The 22,336-nt window shown below is 42.4% G+C and overlaps 1 protein-coding gene across 1 annotated transcript; it reads left to right on the top strand.

Moving 5' to 3' along the window:
• Nucleotides 1-359: 359 nt before the first annotated feature.
• Nucleotides 360-20,580, top strand: LOC311241118 (uncharacterized protein). The gene is made up of 9 exons (XM_084329820.1): nucleotides 360-396; nucleotides 684-777; nucleotides 1,530-1,653; nucleotides 2,582-2,739; nucleotides 10,293-10,435; nucleotides 11,006-11,180; nucleotides 11,400-11,539; nucleotides 11,903-12,065; nucleotides 17,865-20,580. The coding sequence occupies exons 1-9, from the start codon at nucleotides 380-382 to the stop codon at nucleotides 17,928-17,930; spliced, it is 1,080 nt and encodes a 359-aa protein (XP_084185946.1). The 5' UTR covers nucleotides 360-379; the 3' UTR covers nucleotides 17,931-20,580.
• Nucleotides 20,581-22,336: the final 1,756 nt, after the last annotated feature.

Raw genomic sequence — 22,336 nt, 5'->3', positions numbered from 1 at the left:
AATGTCCAACTTTACGAGGACCGACCGAACGAAGCAGGAGGGTGTCTGTGTGTGTATGAGAACAAAATGCACCGGGCATTGCATCACCACAATCTCAAAATTCATTAAAAAAAATCATCATCTACGGGGGGAATACATATATCATATTATCAACCTTGCAAAAACAGCTCTTCCGCGTAACTACGTGAACAATGTTTAGAGATGTAAATGTTTTTCACAAGATGTCATTATCTGTGATTTGGCCAAACGGCCAGCAGAGGGCGTCATTGGTTTTATGCCTTGACGCATACGGCACGTCGCCACGAACCGTCCAATCAGAATGCACGTCATACCGCCTATATTTGAAAACAGAAGGAGAACCAGGAGGACCCGAGTCAAAATGGCTGCGGTTCAAGCGTAAGTCTCTTTAAACGTTAGCTATTTTCAATTTCATACATCAAATATTGTAATGTGATAATATATGACGTACCGTGTTTTCTATTTTTGGTGCTGATTATTGTTTCTTTGGCTTGCGAACGTCAGATGATTCCTCTTGGATGGAGTTGTTAGCCGCAACATCTGATGATAGGCATAGCAGAAGCTAGTTATCTAAATGTATGTTCAGCCCTACCCGTCCTGCCGGGTGTAACTTTAAATGTCGCTGTAATGTGTATGTATGTAACGGGTGTTGTTTTGTTTGTAAGGGCGTTGGAGAAATGCAACCCAGCTCTCGACGTGTATGGCGAGACCGACAGGACGGAACGTGTGGAGGCTGCCAGAATGGGTCCCTACCTCATAGTATGTCTCTCTCTCTCTCTCGCTCTCTCTCACCGCCAGAATGGCCCATATCTCTGTATGTCGGTCTCTCTTTCTTACTGTTTGTGTGTCTCTTGTTTGTCTCTCTCTGGCTAATAACAATCTCTGTCTGAAGTACTGTATCTAGTAGTAGAGTAGACAAACTCCAGCCACATACAGATACAGTAGAACATGCCAACATTTGGATGCTAGAAATAATAATTGGACGGTTCACTGCCCCAACGTTCTCATTGAATATAAGATATTCCTTTATTGGTCCCCTTGGGGAAATTCAGGCATCATGGCAGCATGGGTGAGGGGAGGTACAGGTAGTAAAAACAAGCGGTGTAAACAACAAGTCAATATAATTAATTAACTAACTAACTCACTGAAATATACAGTATTCACATACGGTGCTCGGGTGCAGTATACATAAGGTAGTGTTATTCTCCTTTTTTAGGTTCGTTCCTAGTTGTAGTTGGATGTCTGGCAGCAGTCCCTGCCCACTGTTGTGGAGCCTGATGGCCGCTGGTATGAAGGACTGGAGTCTGAGACAACACTACTTCTTAAAATACAATTAATCTCCCAGTGGTTACTGGTTATGAGGGAAGAAATGTTTTTAACATTTCTATGACAACGCTCACCGTCTATAGTTGTAGGATGACGGCAGCCACCCAGTCTTCCAAACTGAATTAGGTTTTATATAGTGATTTATATGTATATTGATATGTACATAACTAAGTGTGTGTGTGTAGGACAAGCGTCATATCCAGAAGGTGGAGTACCGTCAGCTGTCTGTTCTGGATGCTATGATAAGTCTGTTAGAAGGTCTGGAGGCTCCACAACAACTACTGACTCCATCCTGCACTCGCAACCCTGGTAATACACACACACACACACCACAAGAACTACTGACTCCATCCTGCACTCACAACCCTCTTAATACATACACACCACAAGAACTACTGACTCCATCCTGCACTCACAACCCTCTTAATACATACACACCACAAGAACTACTGACTCCATCCTGCACTCACAACCCTCTTAATACATACACACCACAAGAACTACTGACTCCATCCTGCACTCACAACCCTCTTAACACACACACACACCACAACAACTACTGACTCCATCCTGCACTCACAACCCTCTTAACACACACACACACCACAACAACTACTGACTCCATCCTGCACTCACAACCCTCTTAACACACACACACACCACAACAACTACTGACTCCATCCTGCACTCACAACCCTCTTAACACACACACGCACACCCCACAACAACTACTGACTCAATCCTGCACTCACAACCCTGGTAATACATGCATACACACACACGCACACCACAACTATGACTTAGTTGTCATACAAAAATACAGAATACTTTTATATGAAATGCCTTTTCCTGTTTTGCTCCTGAGAGTGTGCTAGATAAAAATAGATGCGTATAAAATAGAAAGTCAAAAGTACGTAAACAAGTCAACAAAAGTGTTCAATATACAATACAGAGTAGAACAAATGAGTAACTGAGTTACAATATACAGTACAATGCAGAAATGGGATGAGGTAATGTGCAATGAGGTATGAGTTGTAGTGCAAATCTCTTTACCAATAAATATAAAGTGATTCAACTTCTGATTCAATCCTGCCCTCACAACCCTGGTAATGAACACACATTATTTTTCTGTGTTGTATTTATTTATCGATTATGGGTATTGTTGTTTTTATCCACAAAGTGACTTCATGGGTCCATGTGCTTTACCATGTAAAGAAGTAAGTGTGTGTGTGTGTAGATGGCAAGGCTTGTAGCAGGTGGAAGGCTCTGAAGGAGCAGACCAGGCAGAGCACGGAGGTGATGGAGACTCTAGTCAATACACTGCAGAGTCGCATCGAGCAGATAAAAACCAAACGACACACCCTCACTCAGCTCGTCCACAAACTGCAGAATACGGTAGGAGAAATGCACACACACGCCAACTTCACACATTCAAAACGCTGGTCCAGGACCTGTAGAAGATATTTATATATATATATAGTTCAAGTTTCTTTTATTAGTTGTCATACAAAAATACAGAGTACTTTTATATAAAAATGCTTCTTTCTGTTTTGCTCCAGAGATTGTGCTAGATAAAAATAGATACGTATAAAATAGAAGTCAGTACGTAGACAAAAGTGTTCAATGTACATATATACAATATACAATGCAGAGTAGAAAAGTAACTGAGTTACAATATACAGTACAATGCAGAAATGGGATGAGGTACAATTTACAGTAAGGTGTGATGAGGTATGAGTTGTAGTGCAAATTCTTTACCAATAAATATAAAGTGTGTTCGGTGTCTAAAATATATATTAGGGGTGTAACGATGCGACCTCGCAACGATTTAATTCGATTGCGATTCTTTTTTTTTTTAACTTAAATTTGTATTCAACATTTATGGACATACAACATAACATTTATATTGACATCCATAACATAACGACATACATATATGGGTACATTCATGAAATTAAAACTAAACACATCATAAAACAACACTGTTAAACAGACCTAAATAATAAAGTACATAAAACAATTGTCATACCCAACAGAAATAAAAATAGAAAAAACTAACTAAAGCAAAGGTGTGTGACATGGGTTCAGAGACTAGAGCCATATGAAATCCGTTTTATTTTTTTCCAAATTCCATTTTATTTTTTCCCAAATTCCGTTTTTTCCATTTTAATATTTCAGAATTCTGTATTTTGCTTTGTACGCTCATTTTACCATCAGAAATAGTGTCTAATAAGTGGGAATGAATAAATGTCCACAATTTAATAAGATATAACAGTCCATTTAATAGGGCTGTCTTAAATACTTTGAAGCTTCGAAGCTTCGTTCGATGGGCATGGGATTCGAATATGAAAATAAAATTTGATTATTAAAAAAATATATATATATTTTTGCAAAATCAACTCTGCCTCTCTTTGTTAACTACAACAAGCAATGCTGTTTGTTATTTAAGATAAGGTCGGACTCGGCACTGACAGATTTGTGTTCATTGTGCTGCTTTTATAAAGCCTCAAATGACGGCTTACAATATTTCATGAAAGCAAAGTGTTTTGTTTGTCTAAGATTTTAAAAGGTTTAAACTTTACAGCACTGACAAAGTTGAACAAAGTGCTGTACAAGTCCCACAACATAAAAAAAAAAAAAAAAAAAAAATTTTATAGTGGATTCCATTTTTATTGCTCGATTCCGTGATCGCGGATTCCATATGGCTCTATCAGAGACCCTCCTTGAACCTCTTTCCTCCTTTACCCTTCACCCTCTTGTGTTGCATTTGGTCCCTCCTCTGTGATGTCGTTTTCGTTCCCCTTGTAATCCTCCCACTTTCCCCATCTTTCTCCAAATTTCTCTTCCTGTAACCTCAGCATGTGTGTTATCCTCTCCATATCCTGTATCTCTTCCACTATTCCTACCCATTGTGCTATTGTCGGTGGGTCTTCTTTGTACCACAGTCTTGTTATTGCTTTTCTGGCCGCTATCAACATTATCTTTATTAAATATTTGTCCCTCCCCTTGTATTCCCTCGTGTGTCAGGTCTCCTAAGTAAAGCACCAGTCCTGTTTGTGGTAACCCGTATCCTAATATTCTGATCATTGCCTCCCCTATCTCCTCCCAATACCCCTTCAGCTTCTGACATCCCCAGAATATGTGCGTGTAATTTGCCCCCTCCTTCCCACACATCCTCCAGCATGCTCTTTGTGTTGGTGCATATTTTCCCTTCAGCTCTGGGGTTATAAAGAATCTGATTATGTTTTTCCATCCAAACTCTTTCCATATCCTCGATCCTGTTGTTGAATGTTGCACCTCGCATATGTTCCCCCATTCCTTCCCTGTTATTTCTATCTCTAGTTCTCTCTCCCATTTCTCCCTTATGTAATCGGTCGTGTGTCCCTTGCTGTTCATTATAGCCCGGTATATTGCTGATATTACTCTTCCTTGCCCCCCTTCGTATGCCCATACTATCATCTTGATTATTCCATTCTGTTCTTCGTCTTTGGCCCCCCTTATTTCTTTGTTGTAGTAGTCTCTAACCTGTAGATATCTGAAGTGGTCCCTGTTTTCTAGTCCAAATTTCTCCTTTAATTTTTGTAGTGTCTGCATTTCCCACTTTATCATTTTGCATATCGCTGTTGCCCCCCCCTCTCCCACCTTCTGAATCCATGGTCTAACCTCCCTGGTTTGAATCTCTTGTCATGTGCTACCCATCTCAGAACCCCTGACTGCTTCTCCAATTTGTGTGTTTTTACTACTCTGTTCCATATGGTCAAGGTGCATTTGGTGATTGGATCTAATAGTCCCTCTTTTTCTTTGAATAGTTGCCTATCTCCCACCAGAGCTTGTACCTTGTATCCCTCCCCTTCTTTTTCAATGTCTTTCCATCTTGCCTCATATCTGTCGTTACACCAGCACGTCACTGCTCTCAGTTGTGCTGCATAGTAATAATCTTGTAGGCTGGGTACTGCCATCCCTCCCTCTTCCTTTGGTAGTTGTAGTGTTTTATATCTGACCCCGTGGTCTTCTCCCCGCCCATATGAACCTCGATATCAGTCTGTCCCACTCCCTGAATTGATTCTGTGGTATTTGTATCGGTAGTGACTGGAATAGGTACAGTAACCTTGACAGTATGTTCATTTTAATGACCTCTATTCTTGAATTGAAGTCCAAGGGCATTACTGTCCATCTCTCTAAGTCTCTCTTGATGTTCTGATTTATCTGTGTATAGTTCGCCTCAAACAGTTTCCCCACCCCTCTCGTGATGTTCACCCCTAAGTATTTAATCTTGTCCATGTCCCATCTTATCCCGTACTGTTCCCTAATTTCCGTCGTTGGGGTATAGTTCCATGCTAAGGTCTGTGTCTTTGTCACGTTTAGTTTGTATCCTGAGTAGTGGCCATATTCCTTCAGTAGATCCATCAGTGCCGGGAAGCTCTTGTCTGGTTGCCTCATGTATACTATCACGTCGTCCGCAAATAGGCCTAGTTTATATTCCGTTCCCTTTATCCTTACTCCCTTAATGTCCTCGGTCTGTCTGATCAGTTGTGCCAGTGGTTCTATGAAAACGGCGAAGAGCGTTGGTGAGAGACAACATCCCTGTCTGGTAGCCCTCTCTAATCTGATTCTATCCGTCAGGCTGCCATTCACCTTAACCCTCGCTGTCGGTTCTTGATATAGCGCCTTGATCATCTTCATCGCCCTCCCGTTCAGTCCGAACCTCATCAATGTTTTATATAAAAATGTCCAGCTCACACTGTCTAATGCTTTTTCTGCATCTAGGCTAATCAGTACCGCACTACCACCTTGTTTTTGTATCTCCTCTACTATGTGTAATGTCTTTCTCACGTTGTCCTGTGTCGTTCTCCCTTTAATAAATCCAGTTTGATCTTCATCTATAATGTCTGGCATAAACGTCTCAAATCTCTTTGATATTATCGATGTATACAGCTTGTAATCCACGTTGAGTGTGGACACAGGTCTGAAACTACTACATAATTCTCTATCCCTTCCTTCGGTATCGTGGTGATTATGGCTTCCTTCCACGAGGGGGGCATTTTGCCCTCTTCCATCGTGTGTCTGAACGCCGCCCCTAACATGGGTGCTAATTCCGTTCTAAATGTCTTGTAGAATTCCGATGGGAATCCGTCGCTCCCCGGAGATTTGTTGTTTTTAGCTCTACTAATTGCCTCTTCCAGTTCTCGTTCCGTAATTATTTTATTTAATTCTTCATTCTGTTCTTTCCCTATCGATGGTAACTCTAGCTTCTCCAGATATGCTTCTATTTCCTCTTCTCCCGCTGCTTTTGGCTGTGTGTATAGTTTCTCATAGTATTCTCTAAATGCCCTCTCTATTTCAGCTGGGTCTCTCAATATTTCATTAGTCTTTGTATCCCGTATTGTGTTCAACTTCTGTTGCGTCCTAATTCTCCTAGCCAACAGTCTGGTCGCTTTTGGTCCCCCTTCATAGTACGTTTGTTTCATGAACCTCGCTTTCTTTTCTATTTCCATCAATAATTCCCTATTTATCCTGGCCTTTACTTCTTTGATTTCTCCGAGCGTTTCCTGTTCTTTTGATATCTGGTGTCTCCCCTCTAGCTTCTTCAGCTTCCCTATCAGATTGTGATATGTCTCCGTTCTGGCCTTCTTCAGCATTGCTGTCTTCTCCATCAATTTCCCCCTTATCACCACCTTCAGTGTGTCCCATAGAATGTTCGGATCTACCGCCCCGTTGTCATTTTCTTCCTTATACCTGGCTATCTCCTCCTTGATCTGACTCACCACCCCCTTGTTATTTAATATTCCTACATTTAGTCTCCAGATCGTGTTCCTCCGTCTCCCTTCTAGATCTACTGTCAGATATATGGCACTGTGATCCGATATGTCCGCTACTCCTATTCTGCTCTCCCGTACCCTGTAACTGTCCCCCGTCGTCATCAAAAAGTAGTCTATTCTCGCATATGTCACGTGCGGGTGTGAGTAATGTGTGTATTCCCTGTCCATGGCGTGCATCCCCCTCCAAACATCTGTAATTCCCATTTCCGTCATCTGAATATTCATATATCTACTGATTGGTGCCCGTCCTTTTCTAGTACTCGTGGTGTCTAGGTCGTGATTCAGTACTACATTAAAATCTCCCGCGCATATCAATATCCCTTCTAGTTCCATCACTATCATATAAAAAATTGTCTCATATAAATCCCTCTCACTCTCTGGGGGTGCATAAACATTCACTAACGTAATCATTTGACCCTCCATTTTTCCCTTCACCAGAACAAACCTTCCCTCCTTGTCTCTTACTTCCTTGATCAATTCAAATTTGACTGTTTTTGATTAACATGATTACTCCTCTCCTCAGGTTCCGTTTAAAGGAACTATAGTATGCATTTTCATATCCAAATCTCTTCAGTTTCTCATGATCCTGTGCTACCAAATGTGTCTCCTGCAGAAAAATCACTTCCATCTCACTTTTTTTACATTTCAACATCACTTTGCCCCTCTTTATCGCATTATTCATTCCATTAACGTTTAACGATATCATTTTTATACCTTTAACCATTGTCATCTTTCTTCTTCTTTCGTCTGTCAGTCCCCCCCATGTCACATTCATTCCCTGCTCCGGTTGTAGCCTCCGCTCTCTTCACCGAATACATATAATGATTAACATAAATAAAAAACATAAACTTTACATAAAGTGCTCCCAAGGCGTTCGGGGGGGTCCCTGTCCCCCCCCCCCTGTCCCCTGCTGGTGGGTGAGGAGTAATTGCAAATTGCTCTCCTAGTGAGAGGCCTCCTCCTGACGGCTTGGTGGTTTGAAACCTTTACCCCCAACCGCTCGTCATATTTGTCCAGCCTTCTTACTGTTTTTATTGCTGTCGAGCTCCTGGTCAAAAGCGCTCTGTCCTTCATTCTGATCAAAGACCCCCATTTCCTAGGTCCCTCTCAATGTGGCTCATATGTTCCAATGTCCCTCCTTCCTCCCAAACCCGTGTGTGGTGTCTTCTGTGTACCCCTTCTTACTTTCTTTTCCTCCCCTCTATTTTCATGTGATGTCCATTTATCCCCTTAATCCCTTCCAACTGTGTTACTCGCAGCGTGTGTCTATGTATTTGTTTCAATATGTTCTGTGTTCCGTCTATCATACCTAATTATATTTCCATTTATTTCCTCCATCAGCATGTGTATTATGTGTCCATGTATACGTTATGTTCGTTCCTATATCCTGCCTCTACCTGGGAATGTGTGTTTATGTATATGTTATTTCAGTTTCTATATTTTGTCTCTATTTGGATAGTTTTTTCAATCTCTTGTGCGTGTACTCATCCGTTTGTCTCCTCCCGCCTCCTCTCCCCTCCTTCTCCGTCTCTGGCCTCCTCGTCCGTCTCCGCCTTCGGTCTGTCACGTCTCACCTCGGCCTTCTCCTCTCTCCTACCTCCTCTCCCGGGTTTCGATCTCCTACTCTGGTCCATCTGCGTGCTTTCTCCAATCTCTGCCGCAGGCTCAGCGTCTGGCCCTCCTGTCCCCTTCCTTCTCCGTCCTCCGCCATCTGCATCCCCCGTCGCCTCATCTCCTCCGCCGCGCCGTTGCGTACGTCACCGTCCCTTCCTTCCAGTGAATCCTTAGCGAGGTCATGGGTGATTGGAATTTCATTCCGTTTTCTTTCAGAATTCTCTACAGTCCCGCGTAGGACCTGCGTGTTATTGCTACCGCTGTCGAGTAATCGTGATCAAACGACAGTCTTTTCCCCTCGATTTCTATCTTCTTGGTCCACGCGGTTCTGAGTATCAATTCCTTAATCTCAAATCTCAGAAAGTTAATAATCACCGCCCTCGGAGGTCTGTCCGGTTTCGGTCTTGGAGCCAACGCCCTGTGGGCCCTCTGTATCTCCATTTTTTCCAGTCCCGTCTCCTCCAGTTGTTCCTTGATAAGCTTTTCCACATATTGGGTCACCGATTCCCCTTCGACTCAATCCCCATATTCTGATGTTATTTCTCCGTGACCTCTCCTCCATGTCTGATATCTTTGTCTCCATCTGTTCTTGTTTTTGAATCGCACACGTTAACACCTCGTGTATCTCTGTGTTCCATTCCTCCGTTTGCGCCGTTCTAGTCTGTACCTCTGTTACGTTTCTGTCCTGTTCCGCCATCTTCTCATCCACCCTTTTGAGTTCTGTATTCATTTCACCTCTGAAGTCCTCCTGTTCCTTCCTCAATTCCTCCCGTAACTTCCCAATATAATTTCTTATCGTGTCCGAGTTAAGTTTTATGGTTGCCTGCATCGTGTCAGAGTTCAATTTTATGGTCGCCAATATCCCGGCCTGCATGAGCACGGCCCATCCTGGCATTCCCTTGTCCGTCTCAGCCGAAACTCCCCCTTCCTCCGCCTGCCCCTTCTCGGTCTCTCCTCGGGGGTTCTGCTCCATCGAACTCTCCTCTTCCTGTGAGTCCTCGATTTCTCTTTCCTTCATAATTGTTTTCTCCTCCTTCCTTCTCGTTTGCATCTTCATTTTTAATCACTTTTCGGGTCTTTATTTCTCCGTTTTTCACTCTTTTGACCAGGAGCCTCACCGCATGCGTGCTACCCTTCCGCTCTCATACCGGAAGTCCTCGATTACGATTCTTGACTCAATGATTCAATGCATCATGAAATCTCTTCATTTGACCACGATTCAATATCAGTTTATTCTCCAAAAAATTTTGAATACACAAATGTGGCTGGGGGAACTGATTCACTCAGCATGAATGGACTATAGGTCAATAAAAACAATACACAACATTCTAACATTTTCAAGAATCGTCACATTAGAATCAATGCATCGTTACACCCCTAATATATATATAATATATATATGTTGGAAGATATGGAACTCAACACACTCATGTATGAGATCACATCAACAAACTCTTGGTTCTTCTCTTCTCTCCTTTCCCCTCTCCTCTCCTCCTATCCTCTCCTCCTCCACAGAAAGAAAAGAGTGAGCAGCTGGAGAAGTCCCTGCAGAAGGCCCAAAATGCATTGCATGTGTGTGAGGGCCAGCTGACCCAGCTGATGGTCAAGTCTGAAGCAGTCCTTGGTCACCTAGGCAACTGGCAGCTCCTCAAAGATGAGTGAGTGACTGAATGCTTACTAGGGGTGGGAATCGCCAGAGACCTCACGATATGATACTATCGCGATACTTGCGTCACGATACGATCAAATTTCATTTATTACCTTTTTTCAACTGCAAAGTAAAACTGTCCATGTTTCTAATAAAATAAAGTTCAGTCTGTTCATCTCACTTCAATCATTTTTATTGCAGAACATGGTATTTTCTCAAGCAGACAGATGTAAACACTGTAATCTGTGTTGCATGTACCTTACAAACTGAACTGTTTGTATTAGTCATATTCCAACTTAACTGAATGCACATGTGTGTGTGGACTACTGTACTATTACAGGTATTGAAATGAACAATGCAACTTCCTTATACATTAAAAAAAAAATGAATAATTAAATATCGATACTCTGCGTCCCTGTATCGATACAGTATCGCCACGCAAAGTATCGCGATACTACTATGTATAGATTCACCCTAACCCTAACCCTAACCCCCCCCCCCACCCCTAATGCTTACACGGTGTGTGTCTGTGTGTGTGTGTATCTGTCATTAACCAGTCTTGTGACATCCTTCCCACCAGGCTACAGGGCCATGCGTCTGCCACACAGGAAGTGATGCAGTGCAAGCTGCTGTCTTCAGATATGTCCATTGAGCTGAGGCCCCGCCCCCGTCTCTGTGAAAGCGCCTCCTCCAACCAACTGAAGCCACTGCAGCTGTCAACCACCTGGAATGAGCACGACCGCTTCCGGCTGCAGGTAAATAAATCCCTACGACCCCTGTTTAACCATCTGAGGTGAGCAATCGCACTGACCATCCTTGGTTAATCCTTTCAGATATTTTGAGCACAGCGACTGGTGTGATTTAGAACTGAGAATTCTACTGGTCAATGAAATCTATAGAGTTCATGATTCTAGAATTCTGCTGGTCACTGAAATCTATGGATTTCAATGGAGCCCCCCTTTTTTTCTCTCTAGGTAAACCAGGGTACAACGGGTATGACTGAAGAGTGTTTTGATGGTCGTCCGTCTGAGTTGAGCGCCGCCCTGGTGGAGGTGATGCACCGTTACACCAGTCAGGGAGAGATGCTGGCAGAAATACAGAGTATGCACTCTAGGTAAAACACACACTGTCTACACACACACAACCTATACAATACACACATGCATACATATATATATACAGTACACACAAACATTATACAATATACACACACAAAGAGCAGCGTCATTGATGAGCGATATGCTCGTGAAGATAATGACCATGAAATTGATAATTCTGAGGCTTCCTCTATTATCTGTACTAGACTAAAACATCAGCTATGTTTTTACATTACAATAAAACATTCAATGGTTTTTTAACCTCAGTGTAGCACCTCTGCCTCCAACGTACAGTGTCTCTCTTTCTCCTTCTCCCTCTATATATATACCTCTCTTATCGCTATCTCTCCTCTCTTCCCTCTACCTCTCTCTCTCTCCAGGTTTGCCATAGACTGGCGTCCCACCCAGAGGTTGCTGTTGTATTTGAAGTCGGCCGATGTGGTGTGTTTCCTGTCTGTGGAGGAAGGCTATCCTGTCACAGGGCAGGCTAAGCTCCTCACCATCCGCAAGGACTCCCAGCCTGTGGACGTGGCTCTGCTACAGGTAACACTGTGTGTGATGGGACAGGGATTTGATTGATTGATTTATTGATTGAGTTTATCTGATAAACAGCTTTAGTCCCAGGTCATTTCCACACTCCCACGCAGAGCTCTCCCCTCTACACCTGTACGTCACAGCCTCTGAAACAGCTCTGCCCAAGAGGGCAACTTTGTACCAAATCGGGACATTGGCGACCAAATTAGTTTAAACTGGGTGTTATACAAAGTATCATTAATAACCAAAAATGAACCATGTCTCAGGGTTCGCACAAGGTCCTTGAAGTGCTTGATTTTTTACAAAACAAAGTCCAGGCCTGGAATTCCTTAACACTTTGAGTGCCAGCAGGGGGCGCCAGAAATAGCGCTTGAGCGCCAGAGCTGTAGTCGATGGGAGGGTGATCACATTTGCAAACGCATAAACTTATCTTAAATTATGTGTCTAATACGCCCGTCGCTTATCAATGACTTGTTTGCAGTCAACATTGTCGAAACGGATTGTTTTTTAATCGGTTAATTTCTGTTTGATACCATTTAGAAAAACGCTCGTTTTTTTTTTAAACTTCCAGAAGGAAAAGAAAAAAGATTCTGCAGGAATCACGCTTTACAGGAATACACAAAACACTGTCATTTTTCGGCCTATTTATGAATCGTTTTCAAATAAACGCTAGATTATCGATAGTGTAACTGAGGGGTACAATTCCCTGACTGTATTGATAAGTATGGTATCATTAAACCACTACCGCTTTATGTACTTTAACTACTGGCCACACAGTACATGATATAGATATGATGAACACTTTCCCACCATGAAACCAAGTCCACACAAATGTATAAGTCGAATATTTAATATATAGCAAAGGGTATATACAACGTTCACTTAATGACATTCATGATTTGAATGCACTTGTAAGGCAAATGAGTATTCGTAGGCAAATCAACATTGAATGTCCAATCTCTGGTTACGCAGGAAGCAAGTATACAACCTGGTTCTTTAGGGAACTATAGCGATGGTACTTAATGATTATAGCTGGATATACTAAAGGGGGGTCCTGCTGGTTGTAAGTCAGTAGGGGGGGGGGGGTTAGGAGAGCCGCCGGCGATATCCCATCTGGCCAACGATTTCTTGGGAGAATTCAGAGTGCTGAACACGGTGCCCACAGAACCTTGGTCCACAGATGAATACAGTTGGGCCCTCTTGTAGACTGTAGCTGCCGGTCCACAACGAAGAGACGTGAGGCGACCTCACTCGGGGTAGAGCGCCGTCTCACCTGGACTCCTCTCGGGGGGTAGTTCCAACACTCACCAGTGTTGGCTGTTATCCATGGCATAAATCAAAGCACCCAAAGCAAGTAGATAATCCAAGCCGTGTAGGGCTCGCCGTCGTCCGGGTAAGGTAATCCAATGTGCAGGTCCACTCGTCCTAGCCCAGAACTCCTCGGATGAAAGCACCACACGTGGTCTGCCCAGCCTGGTTAAGACTCTAGATAACGCGAGGAAACGATGGGGGTACTACTAGAGCTGCCGCGGTATTGATATTTTCCTTACCGCACGAATTTGCGAAATATTTTCTACCGCCGCGGTATTACCGCACAGTGCGCACAAAAAAAAAAAAAGTTTGAATGCATTTTTTTTTTTTTAGTAGTCTACTCTTATAGCCTGCCTCTAGTCTAATGGCGCTTTTCCACTGCATAGTACCTACTCGACTCGACCCGCTTTAGGCACCTGGTACTTCGTTCCTTTTCCACTGCAGCCAGATACTACTCCGTTTGTCTCCGTGTGGGGACGCAGGCGGCGCCGCTTGTGTACACTGAAAGCTCCGTGGGCATAGATGTCCGAGGGCTTGCAGCAAGCCAGAGTTTAACACAGTTTCAATCAATCAATCAATAACAACATTAACCAGACTCTCGTTGCGTCTATTCTGCCAAAGCTAACGTTACCTCTCATTGTGTATTCTACCAAGCAAACCCGGGTTTAACGTTACCTCTCGTGTACATATCGGCTGACGTTAGTATTAACAACAACAAACTTAACACATCAGCGATCTTGTTGTGACACTAAACTCTCCGCTCGGTGGTAAATTGGGTTGATGTCGGTTTTGTTTCATCAATAAATAAGGTAGAATACACAGTGAATCCATTCCTTTTTGTTTATTGCACTTGGTTCTGTCGCAAACAAATCCTGAATGAAATGCATCCTTAGCGAGGCAGTAAAGATGGCGGCGCGGCGTTCTGTTTTCGTTCAGAGGCTACAAAGTGTGACGCGTCGAGTAGGGGGTATCTGCAGAGCCGCAGAGCCAGGCTGGACCAATAGGGTCGCTTGGAACCGAGTAGGGTATATCTGCAGAGCCGCAAGCCAACTTTATTATTATGATAAAAAACAGCGGTGACGCGGTATTCAACCTAACTCTGCGGTGAGCGTGATGCAACAGCGATACCGCGGTAATGCGGTTATCGCGGCAGCTCTAGGTACTACTCACTGTATAACTCTAACCGAACGATGCACCATACATAATAGACTATTATTAACTTAATAGAAATACGTCCCACTCGACAGTATAGTGCCAAACTATGACAATTCAGCTATTAATCCACACAATGTCTCAATGCCATTCTGAGGCCAAGTTGACCATACTGCACCACACGTGTATCGTGGGTGAGGCTTAACGTCTTGCCACTAGGTTGGAGGGTAAAGAACTAAGGGCTAAGGGACTAAAAGAAAGTTCTACTTTACTTGCGCCATATATATATGCGCTGTGAACAAATAGTACCATTCGTATTTCGCCAGACGTATTCCTACGCGGAACCGGGCTAGCAACGACATGTTCGTCGGCACGATTGAACTTGAACCAAGGGGCTTGGCTGCTGGCGCCAAGTTCTTGTCCAATGAGAGAATGAAACTATTATGGGCTGTTAGTAGACTAAAGGGATATTCAGTGTATATGTACAACGAATATACAAGGGATATCAAACGATATACAAATACTATTAAATATATATCCATAAATAAATATATATATTCGGTTTAATCTGATCCTTCACAACAGGTCTTCTTTAAACAAGTCAAGAAGACAACATAACAATAAGTCAAGAACAGAACAAGAACACAATAGGGTCCAAACATTTTTTAGATGAATGCAAATAAATGAAAGAATGCAAGCACTCCCAGACATACCCCACGCGAAGGTAAGGAAAAACTCACTAAAACCTAACGATAGGGAAAAAAGCTCCACAGGCGGTGTGGAGGAGAGAAACCTTAGAAGGGCCATTCAAGGGGGGATCTCCCTTCTTAGATGTTGGTGATAGTAGTGTTGCAGACGGACAGTTGGTAAGCATGCACTCATGTATGTGGTGAAATCGATAATAAAAAAAATAACTATTAAATAACGAGATTTCTCGTTCTTGGCACTCAACACATGGCATGAACTAACAAGATTTCTTGTGGCTGGCACTCAGAAGTGTTAAACGATCAATTTTTTTAACAATGTGCTTAAAGTCATTGAAATTCAAATCAACCATTCGCATTGAATGTTTTGTTCATCCATGATAAAATTGTTCTGAAATCAAGAAATATTTTTTTTGTTCTGTTTTAACACTTTCAGAGCCCTTGCTTAACCTAGATGTATCCCGTTTAATGCCCACCATCCACTTCAATGTTAGTGTTAAAAACGCCTAATCTATGTTTTAAATTATGGCTGTGTCTAATCTGCCCGTCGCTTATCAATGACTCGTTTTCCAGTCAACATTGTCGAAGCGGATTGTTTTTTATCGGTTCATTTTCGTTTTATAGCATTTTGAAAAGTCCTCATTTTCAAGGAAAATATAAAGATTCCATGATAAATGACATTTACTGGAATATTCTAGAATACACAAACTGTCATTTTTCGGCCTATTTATGAATAGTTTTCAAATAAACGCTAGATTATCGATAGTATATGTGTACGTATGCACGCTATAGAGGCGATCTGAAAAATCGATTATCTTATTTCCTCATCAGCGATCGCGCACACAGAGACGCATCACACATAGGGCAAACGCTGAGATCTCAGCGAATACAACTCTGATTCTCCCAAGACTGGTAAAATAGATTCCTTACCTCAGATCAGATGTTCTCCAAAAAGATCATTCCAATTCCTGATCGCCATTCCAAATATCGATCACGCTTATTGATTGAGTATTGGCTGCTGTAAATATATATTCCAGGCTGATTCCCGTCCCGTGATGACTTCCATGTTGATCAGACTTCTTGCCAGCACAAGGAACCAGCTGGCTCCGCCCCTACAGATCCCAGGTCAGTCTAAGCGACTGACCTGCAGTTACACAGGGATAGACGATGGGGGGTGCTTTTTTCCATTCTGAGCTCCTGTAGGGGCTGCTGTACCAACGGGAGACTTTGTTGATGAAATATGATTTCAGATCGCTAATAAAACGATATTTGTCAGTGGGGGGGGGGGGGGGGGGGCTAATAAAATGAGATGTCGTCCGTGGCACTGAAAGTGTTAATCAAATCTGACGAGTCACTGTCTCACGCGCTCCAACTGATTTTCCTCATTTCTTCGCGTGTGATGCTCTAGCTGGCAAGCAGGCCAAGAATATGCTTAAAAAACAGCATTTAAAAGTTAATTGTATCCTTTAATTTCATTTTGCAATGTCTGTGGACACGGTGAATAAACGAGGCTACATGGATGCCGTGAAATTAAATAATTAAACTTTTTCAACTGGTTTTCGGTTCTTATTTATAAAAAGACACTAAGAAATGAGGGATGGACAATAATATAATTTGATTTAATATGTTAAGGAGAAATAATGAGTAAAGGTAGTGACTGTTCATTTACTTGTTTGGGCAGAGATGTTTGTTATTAAAAAAAAAATGAAATGTAAAAATCTAACCTTACTGTCATGCACTTGTCCTAATAAACTAACCTACACTGTAGCACTCAACACTTTGATGAACATTGTTACTCAGCTGATAGAGTTGTGCCCTTCCTGATGACTTGTCGTACAGAACTTGTAAGTCGTCAGCTAAATGACTAAATGTACATTTTTGACAGTGGAACGTTGTCCAACTTTCTACGTAGTTATAGAGTGGGTTATTTCCTGTCAGCGACTGCATTAACAAACATTGCAGCTGGAAATAAACTGGAGCCCATTTAGAATTTCAAGTTGGGAAAAGCTCTATTTATAATAATTTAAAAAAAATATCCATGATAAAAACAAGTATGCACATGCTTGTATGTAAGTGCACATTTGTGGCGGTTCACCACCAATATCAGATGGACCCACCACAAATAGATTTCCTGAGGTGACAGTAATTGCTAGTAAGCAGTGATCAGTATCCGGTTGCGCTTCGTGAGCAGGTGTTTAAAGACTGTCTCTCGTTCTGAGAGATTCATATCACTAATACGGAGATACTACTCTGTCTCCCTCTCAGCCTTCCTACTGTCTCGATAAAGAACATTCTCTCCTGTGTCTCCTCTACTCTGTCTCCCTCTCAGCCTCCCTACTGTCTCAATAAAGAACCTTCTCGCCTGTGTCTCCCCTACTGTCTCCTTCTCAGCCTTCTTACTGTCTCAATAAAGAACCTTCTCGCCTGTGTCTCCCCTACTCTGTCTCCCTCTCAGCCTGCCTAATGTCTCAATAAATAAAAAATACTAGTGTAGTAGGGAATTAGTTTAACTTCTTTAGAGTAGTTCGATTATTAGTTAATTATTCTACATATTTGGCTACACCTTGTTTACCCATCTATGACGAGTCAACATGGCTGCTGTGAAAAGGGCCTAACCAGTTTTCTCTTTCTCTCTCTCTAGCCTCACAAGGACAGCATGAGTCTGACGGAGTGGCTCACGTTCCTCGAGGCTAGCCCTGTCATCTGATGGATGACCTCTCTCCTCTACCTCCTCTCGTCTCTCCTCTACCTCCCCTCTCAGTTACTTCTCCCTAGAATAATAATAAGAGAATGGGTCGGGCATCTGGGTAGTGTAGCGGTATAAGCACTCGCCAACCACTGCAGAGAACCGGTGTCGACGACCTCCAGCTTGGTCAGTCATCCCGACGAACACAATAGGCTGCGTTCGTGGGCGGGAAGCCAGTGGGGTACGAGTCCTGGTCGCGTCTATTCTTTTACCAACCCAGTTCTGCGATCTGATTGGCCACTGACGTACGCTAGTTCTGCCCCCCCCGCCCTACGCCAGTTCTGCACGCCCAACTCTACTAACAGCCTGCAGCCTGCTCGCGCCTGCATTATCCAATTCATATCCTGCAGCCTGCTTGCGCCTGCATTATCCAAATCAATCGAAATAACGTATTGGTTTCATCTCTCTATATTAACGTGATTCCATCAATGCAACATACATTTTCAAAACACGACCTCATTATTGCGCGATCTTGCAGTGACGGGTAGCCATTCAATATCGAGCTCTTGTGGAGTGGAGTTCCATAAGAACGGCAGCCACATCAGACGACGGATGACTAGTGGCGAAACATGCAGTTATTGGGCTACCTAAACATGCCAGTTATTAGGCTACCTAAACATGCCAGTTATTAGGCTACCTAAACATGCCAGTTATTAGGCTACCTAAACATGCCAGTTATTAGGCTACCTAAACATGCCAGTTATTAGGCTACCTAAACATGCCAGTTATTAGGCTACCTAAACATGCCAGTTATTAGGCTACCTTCTAACGCCGGAGTGAGCATGGCATAAGAATAGCCTAAAAACCGCATGAGCATTCTATTTGTAGGTAATATGCTCTTTACATCACAGGCTGGTCATGCATAATCTCGCCCACCAGACTCTTCTACCGAATTGACTAGGTCCTGCAAGTCAATCAATAGATTACACTTTCTGTAGGCCTAACACTCACCTACTCATTCTGTTGTGACACAACATGACATGTTAGGGTTGTCGCCCTTCCGTGATCATGTTTGAACCAATGTGTAAAAAATCTGTTTTTTTTTTTATTGTTAAGTTGATTTTGATTTGTTTTACAGGGGCAAAGACCCACACATCGCTCATTTCCCATTGCAAGTTCGCATTGAGAATTGGCACAATCATAATCTCCATGTTGCAGATGCCATTTCGCTATAGAGATGTTGGACAAAAGGCCATAGACACATTGATGGGGTTATTTGTGATTGGCCACACGCCTCCTTCTGCTTTGGCTGTGCTAAAGCACGATATCAAAATCGAACAAGGAGACAAATACGTCTATCCCATTTCTTACAGCACTTTAGCGCACATAAAGTCATAGGCGGAAACGGCTGTTTACCGCGGAGTTGGGCGTGCAGAACTGGCGTAGGGCGGGGGGGCAGAACTAGCGTATGTCAGTGGCCAATCAGAACGCGGAACTGGTTGGTAAAAGAATAGATGCGTCCTGGTCGCTACAACAGCGACTCCTACTGGTCGGTCTGGGTGCCTGTTCAGTAGGGAGGGGATCTGGGCGGGATAGCGTGAATCTCTGCACACATTACGCTAGGGCTGAGCGATAAAACGATAACGATAATTATCGTGATATATTTTAATAATTGATATTGAAAAAAATTGCCTTTATTTTGTTTGCTTTCTAATTTCAAATACAGTTTGAAACTGTCTGTACACAGTAGGCTATGTGTGCTAGCAGAGATAAGTCTCCAGTCATGGTGCACATGTGCGGTTGTTTGTCCACCAAAAAAGCGCCAAAAGATAGAAAAGAAACTAGCAGAGCCAGAACTATTCAACTCTCCTGGAGCCACAGCCAGCAGAGAAGCTGGTTTACTTTCGCTTTCAAATCAGCTGCAGCCTGAGAACTGGAGTGTGAGGGGATGTAACCCTAAAGATGGCGGCAACGACAAAGAATTGCTGCAAAATAAACATACATCTGTTTTTTTTTTTAATACTTATAACAATATCGATAATTAGCGATATCGAGTGATATGATATCATTTTTGGCCATATCGCCCAGCCCTACGTTACGCTCTCCCAGTGAAACTCCTCGCTGTCGGGTGAAAAGAAGCCGCTGGCGACTCCACGTGTATCTGAGGAGGCATGTGGTCGTCTACCCTACTGTCGGTCTGGGGAGGGTGTAATCTACACCAGGGTAGGATTGGCATAACGACTAAATCGGGGGAGAAAAGGAGAAAACTCATCCTCTTATTATTCTAGACTTAGACTTCTCAAATATTTTCCTTTCTCCTTTTCTTCTCTTACGTTGGTCCCCTTCATTTGTCCTCCCACACACCCCATCATCTGTACCCCCCCCCCCCCCCCTTCCCTCACACACGCATCTTTGGGATCAGGTCATTTTGCCACTCGCCACTACTTTCCTGCACAATGTCTTGTCCTAATGTTATCTGAATCCATCCACTAGATGGCAGTCTCTCACTATTTTCCATTGTACATACTGATAGCTCTCTGTGCAGCTGGTGATCTAGCAGGCCTGTTCCTCTTTCTTTACATGTACCGTCTTTTAAATGTCTAACCTTTCCAGTTTTGTTGTCATATTATTTAAAACATTACTCTGATATATAAATATTTTACACTGAGTATATATGTGTCAAGTGGTTGATTTTATTTGTCTTGTCTCATTTTGTTTCCTGCTGATGTGTATTTTAATTGGAGTCGCTTTGGTCTTTGTGGAAAGAATGTTAAAGCGGGTGAATAATGGTGTGTGTGTGCGCACTTCTTTTTTCTTTTCTGACAAAGGTCAGACCTGACTCCCCCTGTCTTCTGATCCCTGAATCTTTGGCTGCATTCAGACTGCAGACTGAAAGTTGCCCAAATCTGGTTTTGCTTTGCTCATATTATGTGACTCGGATCTGAACCGTGTGAAAGGCATAAATCACATGGAATCTGGTCTTTTCGATTCTGATCTGGGTATGTGGTCCTGAATCAGATAGTCATGCGACCTTCATGAGACTTTTACGTCACTCTAGATCAGCGGTTCTCAAACTACAGGTCGCGACCAAAAAAAAAAGAATTTGCAACATATTTTGGCTAAATATGCCTCGTTTGTAATAAAATGTTCTAACAAATATGCATGATCAAGTTCAACAAATGTTGAAATTACGTGATACATTAAGTGTGGGGTCGCCAAAACAAAATTCTAAATAAATGGGGTCGTATAAAAAAGTTTGAGAACCCCTGCTGTGAACAGACAAACAAATCTGTATACGTATACATATTTATATTTACTGTATATATTTTAATAATATATAATAATATAATATATTTGATAATATATCTATCTGTACATATCCCCGACCTACTCTTACTAGTTATGCCGCTGGCCAGTATGACTTACTACCATAGTGTCTTCATACCTGTATCACTGTACATGTTAATACTACAACTCTGTACATACATCTGATTAGCACTATTACCCAGTAGTACTCTTATGTATTTTATGGCCCGTTGAATCACCTGTCCTTGTAAATGGTAAATGGCTGCATTTATATAGCGCTTTACAATTTGTTCCTCAAATTTCACCCATTCACTCACACATTCAAGGTCAACTTTATTTATATAGCACATTTAAAACCAACCAAAGTGCTTTACAATGTAAAAACAGAGAAATATTAAAAATACAAAATATGCAGTAATAAAATAATCTAAATCAAAAGCTGCAATACATTAAAACAATCACGTCACGACCGGGGATGTACGTCTTACCAAGCGTCAAAATGCCAATGAAAACAGGTGAGTCTTTAGCTGAGCTTTATTCACACACAGATGGCAGAGGCAACCATGCAAATAATCAGACCATTTTATCTCCTACAAGCTATAAGAGGCTACACCCAGTGTAGAGTTTCAGACGTTTGTGGAGATTCTACTGTGTCATCACCTGCTCCTTGGAATGTGGCCTCAATAAACCTCACCCACTATTCTTCCAGATCTCAGGGGTCATCTCTTGTTCTTTGCCCGAGAGATGTTTTCTTTCTGCTGGGGTTCAGCAGACACTAGTCTACCGGTCATATCATTGATTGAAAACTTTATTAACAGATTGCAGAATGGGTACAGTACAGCTCAATACATACAATTGTTAAGGGGATGCAGACCAGAGAAAGACTTTCGTCTTGTTTACATCAGGGTCCCCCATTTTCAATTCATCATAACATATATATGATGATGATCATAGAGAATCCTATGTGCAAGCAGCTGGGCAGAAAATTAACAAACGGTGAATTTTGAACAAATCAATTCTAAGTTCGGTATGCACGTTGTCACCAATGGTACATAGGCATGCTGGTACTCTTTGAGTTCCAGTCAGAAAGCTCAAACTAGTTTGAGTTAAGTCATTTATTT

This window comes from Notolepis coatsorum, assembly GCF_963971535.1.
Source record: "Notolepis coatsorum genome assembly, chromosome: 14".
NCBI classification, from domain to species: domain Eukaryota; kingdom Metazoa; phylum Chordata; class Actinopteri; order Aulopiformes; family Paralepididae; genus Notolepis; species Notolepis coatsorum.
The sequence above is the reverse complement of the archived record's forward strand: the minus strand, read 5'-3'. Positions and strand labels throughout refer to the sequence as shown.